The sequence below is a fragment of the Podarcis filfolensis genome (genome assembly GCF_964270895.1).
Source record: "Podarcis filfolensis genome assembly, chromosome: 4".
In the NCBI taxonomy this organism is placed as follows: domain Eukaryota; kingdom Metazoa; phylum Chordata; class Lepidosauria; order Squamata; family Lacertidae; genus Podarcis; species Podarcis filfolensis.
Window position 1 is genome coordinate 97728815 of NC_139607.1, and position 12158 is coordinate 97740972.

Here is a 12158-nt window from a genome sequence, read left to right on the forward strand (position 1 = left end):
GAGGAGGAGATGGGGAGATTTCCTTCCAATAAATTCCTTGTGTTAGCTTACCTTAAAAACAATTAACAAACATGAAGTGTTTGTTTTTAAAAATTTCAATAAAGGTTTTTTTGGGGGGGGGGCGCCTATCTAAGTATCCAAGCCAGCATGCCTTGGACGGACTCAGTTGATTTAGAGTGTGGTGCTGATAATGCCAAGGTTGCAGGTTCGATCCTATATGGGACTACTGCATATTCCTGCATTGCAAGGGGTTGGACTAGATCGGGGTGGCCAACTCCAGAGAGACTGCAATCTACTTTCAAAATAAAAATCTGGCAGTGCTCTACCCCCATTTTTTAGGAGTTCAGGTCAAAGTTGTTGAGCTTTTATGGGGGAGGGGAAATAGGGAGGGGGGAACAGAAGCAGCCACTAACTTTACAATCACCAGCCAGATGACAGCAGCCTCCGCTTCTAAACTCCAGCTTCCCTTCTGTAACAATAGAGGCAGGGAAAGGGGCCAGAGCTGGAAGGGACTGACCAGTAGATCACGACTGACGTGTTGGACATCCCTGGACTAGATCATGGATAGGCAAACTAAGGCCAGGGGACTGGATGCGGCCTAATCACCTTCTCAATCCGGCCCGCGGACGGTCTGGGAATCAGCGTGTTTTTACATGAGTAGAATGTGTCTTTTTATTTAAAATGCATCTCTGGGTTATTTGTGGGGAATAGGAATTCATTCACATTTTTTTCCTTCAAAATATAGTCTGCCCCCCCACAAGGTCTTAAAGGACAGTGGACTGGCCCCCTGCTGAAAAAAATTGCTGATCCTTGGACTAGATAATCCTCAGGATCCCTTCCAACCCTACAATTTTATGATTCTATAATCAGAACCCAAATAACTTTAGTTGTATCTATTCAAGGGAAGACTGACTGGTTAAATAACATACATTTTGCTTTTTTTATCCTCAAATGCCAACAATTCTGATTCCATCCGTTTGTTCCACACAGGATGATTTGAGATGAAGCTGCAAAAAGTTTGGTTCTCTTACAACTTAAGTCGTTGTTGTTTTTTTTAATTTAAAAAATGCTTTGCTTGTGTTTTCCGTTTGTCATGTGAAGATAAGGTTTTTTGGTTTTTTGTTTAAATAGTTCTTAAAGATGTACATACCTCGGTTGGAAATGAAAGAGCAAAACTGATTAGGAAAGAAAGAAATGTGGCACATGAGAGGCGGGTGTCACAATCCTTGGAGCTCACACCCAGCTATTAGGAACAGCGGAGAAGCAAACAGCGGATGACTTCAGTGGAGAAGCTCAGTTTGAGAATTACAGTTTGCAGAAGCCAAACACATGACAGTGACACCCATAGAACAGCAGATAACTAAGATGGCGATGAGGTCAGCTTGCTTTTCAGGAATTCTGGGCACACAGGGTGGGGTAGGGGAAGAGAAGTGAAAAATGGAACAGAAAAGAGGTAGAGGTTTTGCTTCAAGGGTGAAAATCCTAGCACACCTTTGGGCAAACGTACCACGGTCCACTCAAGAAAAGAATCTTGCAGATATAATGCTGTGTAAAGGAGACAGTGCTTAAAATTTAGAACGTCGGGAGTGCCAGGGGTCTCGCTTACGAAGCCTGGAAGGGCTCCTCTTTGAAGTCCCTAATGTGCACGTTAATTTTGTGCGGCCAGCAGTGAGGAAATGCTTTCTGCACGTGCTCAAAGACACTCTTCATCAATGCACGTTGCAGGTGCAAGTTCCGGCTAGCTGCAAGGTTCGGCTCAAGTAAATCCAATTCAAAACATGTCCCTACACACAGGACGTTTGGAAAAAAACCCAGAAAGTCTCCCACTTGAAGCTCCAAGCCAGAAAAGTTTCATGCCACAATGAGGAACAAGCAGGTGAAGGTGGTATGGCATGCACAGCTAGGCTTGAAGATGTGTGTGTGTGCATAGATGCGAGAGAGAAAGAGAAAGAGGGAGGGAGAGCAGAGAGTACCAGAAATGCAGAAATTTTCCCCCCACTCACTTGTGATATCATAAACAACAACTGCAACAGTGGAGTCACGAATGTAGCTAGGAATCAAGCTCCTGAACCGCTCTTGACCTGCTGTGTCCCACAATTGCAACCGTACCTAACAGAAATCAAGTCAAAACAAGCAAGAAAAAAAACAAAGTCAAAGCCAGAGCAAAATATACCTACTTGTGATATCGTAAACTACTACAGCAGCGGCAGAGTCACGGATGTAACTGGGAATGAGGCTACGGAAACGTTCCTGACCCGCAGTATCCCACAGCTGCAACCTGATCTGTGGGATGGGAGAAAATTAAAAAAAAAAGCCAAACTGCCACTAAAAATGAATCAATTTTTGATTGCTTTTTTTTTTTTAAGAACAAAAAAAGCGAAGTAAAAATGATATAAAACTCATGCATGGAAGGAACCGCTTTAGGGTTGCGAGCGGAAGCAGAAGGGCGGGACTTTTCAGCGGCCCGCCCATTCTGGCAGGCAGGGAACAGATTGCGCAGCTGCCAATCATCAGAGGGCAGCGCCAATCTGCAGCTTTCCTTCACAGGCAGTAGAAGTGGGTGTCTTGCTGCAGCTTGCAGGGGAAGGTTTAGAAGCCTTCCCTCCACAGAGGGACCCTCTCTTGTGCCAAGGGCACGGTGGCCGAAAGATCAGACCAAATCGGATCTTTCATGAGGAACCGGTGGCTGTCAACAATCAGCAGAGCAGTGATCAAACGGGTTTCATCAGCAAAGCCAATCGCCAGCCAGCGGCCATGTAGAGAGAATCATTTTGGTTAAAAGGAGCGTGTCAAAACACAAACAAACCAGCATTCATGGCGGGCATTCACATAAAGCGATCTGACAAAACCCCAGAAAGGACACATCGGGGCTTGGGACAGTGAGAAGCCTAGGATCATCGGGGACACCCACCCTGCTGGACGCTGGTCTAGTGCTACAAATAATTCCATTTAGATTCCATGAATATCATCTCTGCCAATACATTTCCTAATGTAACTACCTGGGGGGAAGCAACTGCCATGTTAAGAGATGGATCCAAAGGGTGGCAAACAGTGGGGTTGCCTTTTAACTTTGTAGTGTCTGAGAGCAGGCAAGCTCCCCTGCTTTTTGGTTAAAACATTTTTGTTCTCGTGGGTCCTTGGATATCGGGAGAGTATCACTGCTGTTTCATTCTCAGATGTGAGAGGCAATTTTGTGCTGGTCGAAGTACTGTTTAACAAACTTCGTTATTAAGTTATGTGTCTGGCATTATTTATCATGCACAGCATCCTGCATCCTTTGGGTGAAGGAGCAAGAAATAAGTGATACAAACCAACCAACTTGTCAAGCCCAAATCAGCTCGTCTTGTGTTGTATCTGCCTTCTGTTTCCCACTTGAAAGAGGCATGGGTCTGAAGGCACAAAATGTAGCATCTTTGGCTCCATCACAGAAGATGGGTTATAATGAGATAACTAAAAAGGCAATATATATCCGCTGCCTCAGTGTTGTTGCAAGGATTAAAAACAATGTACAATAAAATTAAAAACCGGAAAGCTGTGTGTGCGTGTGTGTGTGTGTGTGTGTGCGCGCGCGCGCGCTTTCAAAGGGACAGCATCCTTTTGTGACAGCCAAATTTGAGCTTCTAAATCAGGCATCCAGCCCCTCTCTTTTATGGCTGTCTGTGATGGTTAGGACCTGTGTTAGGAGGGTGAAGGAACTGCTTTTTAACAGTTCATGCTTTGATATTATGCTTTGACGCTCTTGAATATAGCAGCCAATAAGCTTAAGAAATAAATAATAACAATAAAATGTTGTTATTGCTTACAAGCAGTTCTGATTGCTTGGATTGAAGAAACAGCAGCAGATATTGCAAATAAAGAAAAACAGGTGTAGGGAGCAGAGGATCACTTTTCCATTCTGTTCAGTGACAGACCTGGAAAATGCAAACGTCTGCATCCTTCTGGCTCAGCAGTGGGGAAGCTGTAGGGCTTCCAGATGTTGCTGGATTACAACTCCCATCATCCCTGGACATGGACATGCTACCCAATGATGGGAACTGGAGGCCAACATCTGGAGGTCACGGGTTCCCCTCCCTGTCTCAGCCCAAGAACAGACTATCCAATAAAGAAATACCACCTTACTTATTCTGCATCTCTAATTATGGTAGTAAGGCAGCTCTCGCTCACTGTGTTAATTGCTAGCTGGCTTAAATGAGTTTATCTGCAAAGCAAACAAAAAGCCAATCTGTAGAATAAAGTCTTTGTAGAATAAAGGTTTGTGTTTTCACATAAAGTCTGTTCTACAGCAGTGTGATCTAATTGTAAGCCCCCAAATGCACGTTGAACCATACATTTTTCAAGCCAGTGTAGACATGCCGTATGGCATTCTGAAGAGTTTGCACTGACAGGGACAGAGGTAGCATCTCCAGCCATGACCCAATACAGACATGGTTGGAACGCCAGGCTGCTCTCGCATTTGGACCTAAGTTCCATTTAGACTGCGAATGTGCTCCCTGGACTAGAGTAGTCCAGTTACTACAAAAGTCTTACTCACTGTGCGATCTTCCAGGTACATGGTTTTTGATAAGAAGTCAATGCCAATAGTTGCCTGCAAAACAAAGTTTTCATCAGTGAGCAAATAGGTTACTTTTTCTTAGGTTGCTTAGGTCGTGTTCCCAAAAACCAAAGATCTACCCTGCCATTTGGAAAGGACAAAAATACCTCATATATTGGCCACAATGCCAAGGCCACTTATTCCTACAATATTGAACAATAGGGGGGGAAACTCATTTCTGATCTCAAGTAAACGGCCAGCAATAATCTACAGGGATGCAATCACAATAATCCATGGATCATGAAATTTACCCAATGGCAGGATCCACTGGAACTGCTCAAAAAAGACCTGAACTTTCCTTTAAAAAGCATGATCAAACATGCACATGCAACAAGGGAGGGCAAACAGTTATAAAGGATTTCCCAAAGGGGAGTGTCCCCAAAAGTGAAGGTCCTCCTATGTTTTTCTGCCTCCACAAAAACAATTTCAAAGGTCACAGCACAAGTAGTGTGTTATGTGCCATACAGGACATGGATGTGATGTGGCCCCTGCTCAGAGTATTTAGGAGAATAGAACTAGCAAGGGAGAAGTGAAGGAAACCATGTGGTAGTAAAGCTGGAGCGCTTTGGGAAAGCTATAATGAAGAAGGTAATTTTAGACCTGAGAGAGGGAAGAAGAAGAAGAGTTTGGATTTGATATCCCGCTTTATCACTACCCTAAGGAGTCTCAAAGCGGCTCACATTCTCCTTTCCCTTCCTCCCCCACAACAAACACTCTGTGAGGTGAGTGGGGCTGAGAGACTTCAGAGAAGTGTGACTGGCCCAAGGTCACCCAGCAGCTGCATGTGGAGGAGCGGAGACGCGAACCCGGTTCCCCAGATTACGAGTCTACCGCTCTTAACCACTACACCACACTGGCTCTCTGGGAGAAGGTGGTGGGAAGGAAAGAAAGGAGCAGCAGGAAAGAAAGGAGCACACTGGGAAGGTGGTGGGAGGAAAGAAAGGAGCAGCAGGCAATGCTAGAGAAGATTGAACGTTTCTTTCAGACATATTGGCTTTCGTGCTAACACCCTATCTGGGAAAGGAAAGGTATCTTCCCCACTGAAAATCAGCTTGGGAGGGGTGGGTGGCGGGGAGACCAATGCAACAGGATTCACCTTCTTTCATAGCACCTTTGGGTGCTAATAATTCATGCCATTCCATTTTAGGTTTTCCAGATGGGCCATGGAAACTTCCTGAACACACTTAAAAGTCTGGTCATTTCCAGCTAATTTCATTTCCAGCATTTCATTACGGAAGTTCTAAACACATCCAAAGCTCCACCTATTTGCCAAATCCAGCTGAACAAACACCTGTTCCAAAATGGGTGTATCTACATCACAACTTTTAAACTACTTTTAACAAGTCAAACCCTCTTCCAGAGAAGCCTGGGAACTATACTTCTGCATGGGATCCAACAGAATTCTCAGCAACCTCTCCAAATGACAATTCTCATGAATCTCTGATACGTTATTTGCCCAGATACGTCTCCAAGACAGCTGCTGAAGAAGACAAGCCAACAAAGAGTAGTCAATATAGCTATAGCAACTGTTTTTCTTTTGTATGCTCAACAAGTCTGCTTTAAGATTTGAACAGAATCCCAGGCACATAGGTTCCCCATTATATGACTGACTGCTAATCTGCCCTTTCTCATGACTTTAATATATATCCCTGTGTCTCCACCAAACACCACTGCAGCATTCCATTCTGCCAAATGTGGTATCTCTTTGGAATTAAGCAAATGAAGGATGGGATTCACTAAAAATATACACGGTGGTCAAAATGATATGGCTCTGCATGGCTTTCTAGACAAATAGACATTTCTATGCTTGCCAAAGCAGCAAAATTTGGTCTTCGACAAGGAGTATATGTGTGTTTGCAGAGATTCATATATAAAAATTTGAGACTATTTACAAGCATGGAAAAAACCTGCGCACACTGTTAGCAATTAAAAATGGAGCCTTTTGCTCTCCGTGCTATGAGAAGCCTCCTCTACAAAATGTGCCATTTCATCTCCTTCAGTTTTTCTGACACTCAGTAGGAAATGCTGCACTGATTTGCAAGTCTGTTCCGATGTTCTCCTGAAGGCGGTTTATTAATAATAACTGGCAGGCAACAGCTAAAGTCCTGCACAGCAGCTAGCAGGCACATGCACCACATACACACACAGCAAATTTAAAATACAATCTTCTTAATTTTTTCTAGTGACTGACAACAGTACGAGGGTTATTCTGTCTAGGTGCTGAGCAACACTGATTTGCTTGCTGTCTTATTTCCACCACCAAACCCTAGATAGCCCCACGTTTGTGAGAAGCCTTTCAGACATAGCTTTTTATCAGGAAGGAGTAGCTAAGCTAGAAGAATCTCCCAAGGGGGAACGAAGGAGAACAACAAACAGAAGCCCATTCCCACCTGGTCTAGACAAGCAAGAACAGCACCCAATCCCAGCTTCTGATATAGAGGTCAGACCTTTATCGCATCCACTGAGCACTAATTGCCTCTGATGAAAACTGAAAAGAAACAGTGACCATTTCCTGGACTCCAGGTTAACTTTCATATCTGTCAAAGCAAGGGGCATTTCTGCACAATTAATAACATCATCTGTCTATCTGTTCCCTTTTCCATGTACAGTAATAAGATCTTAAGTTCCAAAGCATGGCAAGTCTTAAGGTTTTAAGTAGAGGTTGGATGTCCCCCTGAAAGAGTTTGCAGTCTGCTCTGCCATGGAACATCTCGTACCGTAAGCAAGAGTTTCTCAAGTTTTGTCCAAAGCCTTTCTCTTGTAATTGCAACCCATTGGTTTAGATCCTACCCGAAGCAACAGAAAGCAAATTTGTGCCGTCACCTAAGCGATAGCCACTTAAAATCTGAAGATGGCTATTGCCTCTTAATAGTCTCTTGTTCAGGCTAAACGCATCCAACAGCTTCAGTCCTTTGTCTTATGACCTTAAGGCTCCACACCCTTCACCATCTTTACCAACCTCCTCTGAACACAGCTCATTAAATAATTTTGCCCTTTAAGCCATTAATATGCTGGCCAGGGAAACTGGGATCTTTTTCCATGAAGGTGAAGAGAAGGTGAGACAAACATCTGCTTGCCTGAATATCCTAAGGCATGGGAACTGGCCTAAAATCATATATTGCTCTAAGACTCCAAGTATTCTATGGGACCAACAAAGCAAAACAGACAAGATTGCTTCCTGCATGAATTCTGACAAGTCACCTGTCCTTTTTAAACCACATAATTCTCACCTCATCATCTTCCTGGTGGCAGCATCCCAATTATAGAACACTTCCATGAGATATTTGATTAGCACCCACATTAGAAGTCTTCAAGTATAAATAAATTCATTTTTATTTGTCGAGGCCTTTGGGTCTTAGAAGGAGTTAGCTCCCAAATTTACCAGGGCTGTAAGTGACTGTTGCTGCTGATTTGTATAGTTTTCATTGTGATTTCATGGTTTAATTATTGTTTTATTACTATATTGTTTGCTTTCGGTAATTTTATATCGATAGCCACCCTGTTTGAAGGAAGAGAATATAAAAAAATACATAAAATAAACATGTCCCTCATTTGAGAAGGGCAGAAATGCAGACCACCTATTCTCCTTACCAGTGGCTTAGTTTTTAAAATTCAGAATCACAGCATTCACATTTCAACCCTTATGGCTATTAAAATCATTTATGTAGTGAAGGCTTGGAAGCCACAGGGAAGGCCTCAGTACCTGCCTATACAGTTCCTGAACTGTCTCCCATGATTGCTTTTTTCCACTATGGCTAGAAATAGATGCTCCCCTATTCTATATTTCATCTTCACTAAGCATTCTCTGAACATCTCGTATTTGGTAGCAGTGAAAAGTTTCTTACAAATTATGCAAATTCAGGTGAAGTTTGCGCAATTCATTATGCGCACACAACAGGAGCTCCCCCTTGGGTAAAGGTGGTTTTCCCTCTCCTTAGATAGGAAAAACACACAGGGCTGGCAATTATGGTTGCAGAACTCTCTGAGCACGTGCTGTACAGGCATGAGCTAATGTTAAGACTCGAATCAGAGGGACAAAGACAGTTAAGGGAGCCTTACAAGTAACTGTTCTGCAGATGCTTCTCTCTTTTCACACTGCTGCTCTCTCCCTACCACCCCCCCCACAGAGCTGCCTTTTCCCAGCTACCAAAGATACTGCTGCCTGTCTCAATCTCTCCTTTCCCCACCCTTATTAAAGGGAGGGGGGCCAGACAGACAGTGTGCTTCACTAGATTAGCAGACAGGAAAAGCAAGTGGTGGACGGGCACACAAATCCAATAGAGCTGTTCTGTAACCATTCAGACCAGAAAACATAACTAGGGTGGTGCTGGAAGGATGGGCAAATGCAATTCAGGGCCAAATTATACTCGCCCAATGCAAATCAAGGCAAAGTGAAATACAGGGGAGAGTCTGTCCACCAGAGATGCCTTGCAGTTTCAAGCTTTTAGTCATTCACTTTACAATTGGTTCGTTCATTATACCAAGATTCCTTTCCATGGAGATAGCCCTATTATTATAAAGCGCTGAGGGTCAAAGATCGAAGCCAAAATCTAGGGCACATGTTCCACAGAGAAAAAGCGGACTGAAAGGGGACCATGAGAAAGACAGATGATTACATAAAAGAACTGCTTCAACAGCTCTGTAATTACAGTGGCCGGAAATGGAAAGGATGTTTGCTCCACTGGGAGGATTGAGGCATATCCAAGTCGTCCTGTGCCACGAAAGCTTTGCCAAATCTGCTGACCGAACAGGAATTTCTATTTGGCCATTAGGTCAAGTGTTGCTCACGTTGCAGGAAAGACTAATTTGTAACTGGAAGGAAATACGTTAAGAACTACCCTTACAAATTATTTTGGAAAGCACCCCCAAAGTGTGTTTAGCAAGCAGCCCATATGCAGAGGGACTTCTTAAGCCCTGCATGTGGGGTTTCCTTGGTGACTTAAGATGTATTTGGAGATGGGATTCTCAGGAGCACCTTGCTGCCCAATACTTGCAATGCATGCAAATGCTCTCTTAGTGACGTCTGGGCTCAATCCTAGAAGCTAGATTCACTCAACTGCAGTTTGCAGAGAGTATTTCCTCACCAAGAACAACCAACAATATCAAGTGTACGAAGCCCAAATACCACAAGCTAGCCCTACATAGAAAGTAAAGGTAAAGGTAAAGGGACCCCTGACCATTGGGTCCAGTCTCGGACGTCTCTGGGGTTGCAGCGCTCTTCTTGCTTTATTGGCTGAGGAAGCCAGCATACAGCTTCTGGGTCATGTGGTCAGAATGACTAAGCTGCTTCTGGCGAACCAGAGCAGTGCACGGAAACACTGTTTACCTTCCCGCCGGAGCGGTACCTATTTATCTACTTGCACTTTGTGCTTTCGAACTGCTAGGTTGGCAGGAGAAGGGACCGAGTAATGGGAGCTCACCCTGTCGCGGGGATCCAAACCGCCAACCTTCTGATCGGCAAGCCCTAGGCTCTGTGGTTTAACCCACAGTGCTACTCGCATCCCACACATAGATAGTAGGCATGTGAATTTGCTATGTGTGTGTCCTGCACCCCATGGTCACCTTTGACTGGACTTAACCATCCAGGGGTCCTTTACCTTTACCTTTCCTGATTTATAAGGCAAATCAGCATGATCTGGGTAAATTCTTATGTCTGAGCTGGATCAAGCTGTTAACAAGGTGTCTCATGGCAGATCAGGGACTCCCTAAGCTTCCAAGTGGCTTTGGTTATCCAAACAAAATGTACGGCCATTTTTTTCTCCCCCTATGAAAAAGGAAACCAATCTCCCAGCGCACAAATTAATATTATTTTTAAAAGCAAGTGGAAGGGGTCTATTGTCTCCCAGCTGTACAGTGTTAAAATCACATGAAAGTCTCTATTATTGGGAACCCGCACTGGATAAATCCCTGCATTATATAAGTTGACATTTGTAAATCATGAAAAAATACTGTCTTACCTGGTAGGTGTTGTCAAAGCTGTCATACATGAACCTGGTGATCAAAGAGGTCTTCCCCACTGGAAGACAAAATTGAGAGAGTATTAGTCACATCCAAAAAATGCATTCCAGGTGTTACACTTAAGTTGTAGCAGAAGATTGCCATATAAGCAAACTCACAAAGAGGAAAATCGTCCAGTACAGATAGCATTTGAGAGTGAAGATGCTTCAGGAGGGGGAGGCAACACCAGATCAGAGCAAGAGACTACAAAAAGTTACTAGCTTTACTCTTTTTTTACCATCTTGTGGTTGCCTAGAACCTCAAAGGCGTAGGGTTTTTAGATGCTGTTTTCGGGGGGGGGGGACAATCTTTGACATATTCTATAGAAGTATTTATATATAGCCCCACTCATAAAATCTCAAGGTGGTGCACAATATAAAATATCATAAAACCAGACAAAATATGCTGTTATCTACTCAGTACATCCAACAGGGGAAAATATATAACAAGATCTTAAATTATAAGCTCTTACATTAGGATTGTTATAAAAGACTATCATTTGCAAAACCTTTAAAGTACATTTCCAAGATTTTGATCTGCGAGTTTCATGAAGCTCATTTCAGCCTACATAATGACTATTTGTGTGGTTCATACTGGACACACTTCCCTGTAAGGTGACAAAAGGATCTCTTTCATATAAATGTCTTCAAGCACTGGGATCTCACCATTTTAATTCAGTGAGGACTGTTAATGTGCAAGATTGCTGAAGTGATAGCACAATGAAGTACCTTTCCAGAGATTATAAGAATCAACAATAGCTGCTTCCCGCTGTGTCTGTAATTAAAGAGAAGCAGTGGACTCCGTTCTTAATATGCACAGATTTACATAATGCAAGAACGCCCACTCAAAAGTTCGAGTACAGTATTCAGAGGAATAGGACCTCAGGATTCGGTGACACAATACATTCCTATGTTCAAAGCACTCCACCCTTTGTAACAGAATACCAGCCAGTAGAGCAAACAAGTAATGGAATCTGCACTGTTACTAGTATTTACTCTCACTGTATTAGAAGGGCATTATAGCCTATCAGGACCCAAGAGGAGTGTACTGGATCAGGCCAGCGGGCCATCTATGTCACATTCAATCTCACCTTCTGTGGGAGGAAATTCAATATATGAATCCCTGTGGACCCACGTGTGTGGGTGAACAACAAAAGAATTGGTGGGGTGCTTGGATTCAAAACATGGGGCTAGCAAAAAGAGAGCCCCAGTGGCAAAGTATTAAACTCATAACAATAAGCGGCACTATAAAGCGTTAGGAATATAGGTTGCTAAACCTTTTTATGCCGTTGAGCTTCTAGCTCTTTTGCAATCAGCAGACCACACACTGTTAAGTTTAAAACGTTTCACTTGCAGACTCAAGGTATCAGTCATGCATTGTTCCGTGCAGCAACACGGGTAGTACAGGCAGAAAACCCTTGGGTAGAAAATACAGAATATAGTTCCAAAACAGTGCTCAAAGTTTGGGAGCAAGCTTTCACATGCTATCCAAAGGAGAGGGTTGTGCCTAGCTGAGTCTTCTAGCAATACAATTCTATTTTCCTCTACCCCTTCATGCACTAACTAGCGGT

The 12158-nt window shown here is 43.4% G+C and overlaps 1 protein-coding gene across 2 annotated transcripts in view; it reads right to left on the bottom strand.

Annotated features, from left to right (window-relative positions):
- The window catches only part of RAB6A (RAB6A, member RAS oncogene family), a 55832-nt gene that overhangs the window by 12183 nt on the left and 31491 nt on the right, over nucleotides 1–12158 (bottom strand). Inside the window, exons 2-4 of one of the 2 annotated variants that reach the window (XM_083610206.1) lie at nucleotides 10549–10607; nucleotides 4532–4585; nucleotides 2178–2283 (exon numbers count right to left, since the gene is read on the bottom strand). In XM_083610206.1, the coding sequence (XP_083466332.1) occupies nucleotides 2178–2283; nucleotides 4532–4585; nucleotides 10549–10607 (219 nt within the window). Of the gene's footprint in view, nucleotides 1–2003; nucleotides 2110–2177; nucleotides 2284–4531; nucleotides 4586–10548; nucleotides 10608–12158 lie in introns of both variants that reach the window. The other variant, XM_083610205.1, reaches the window with a different exon arrangement.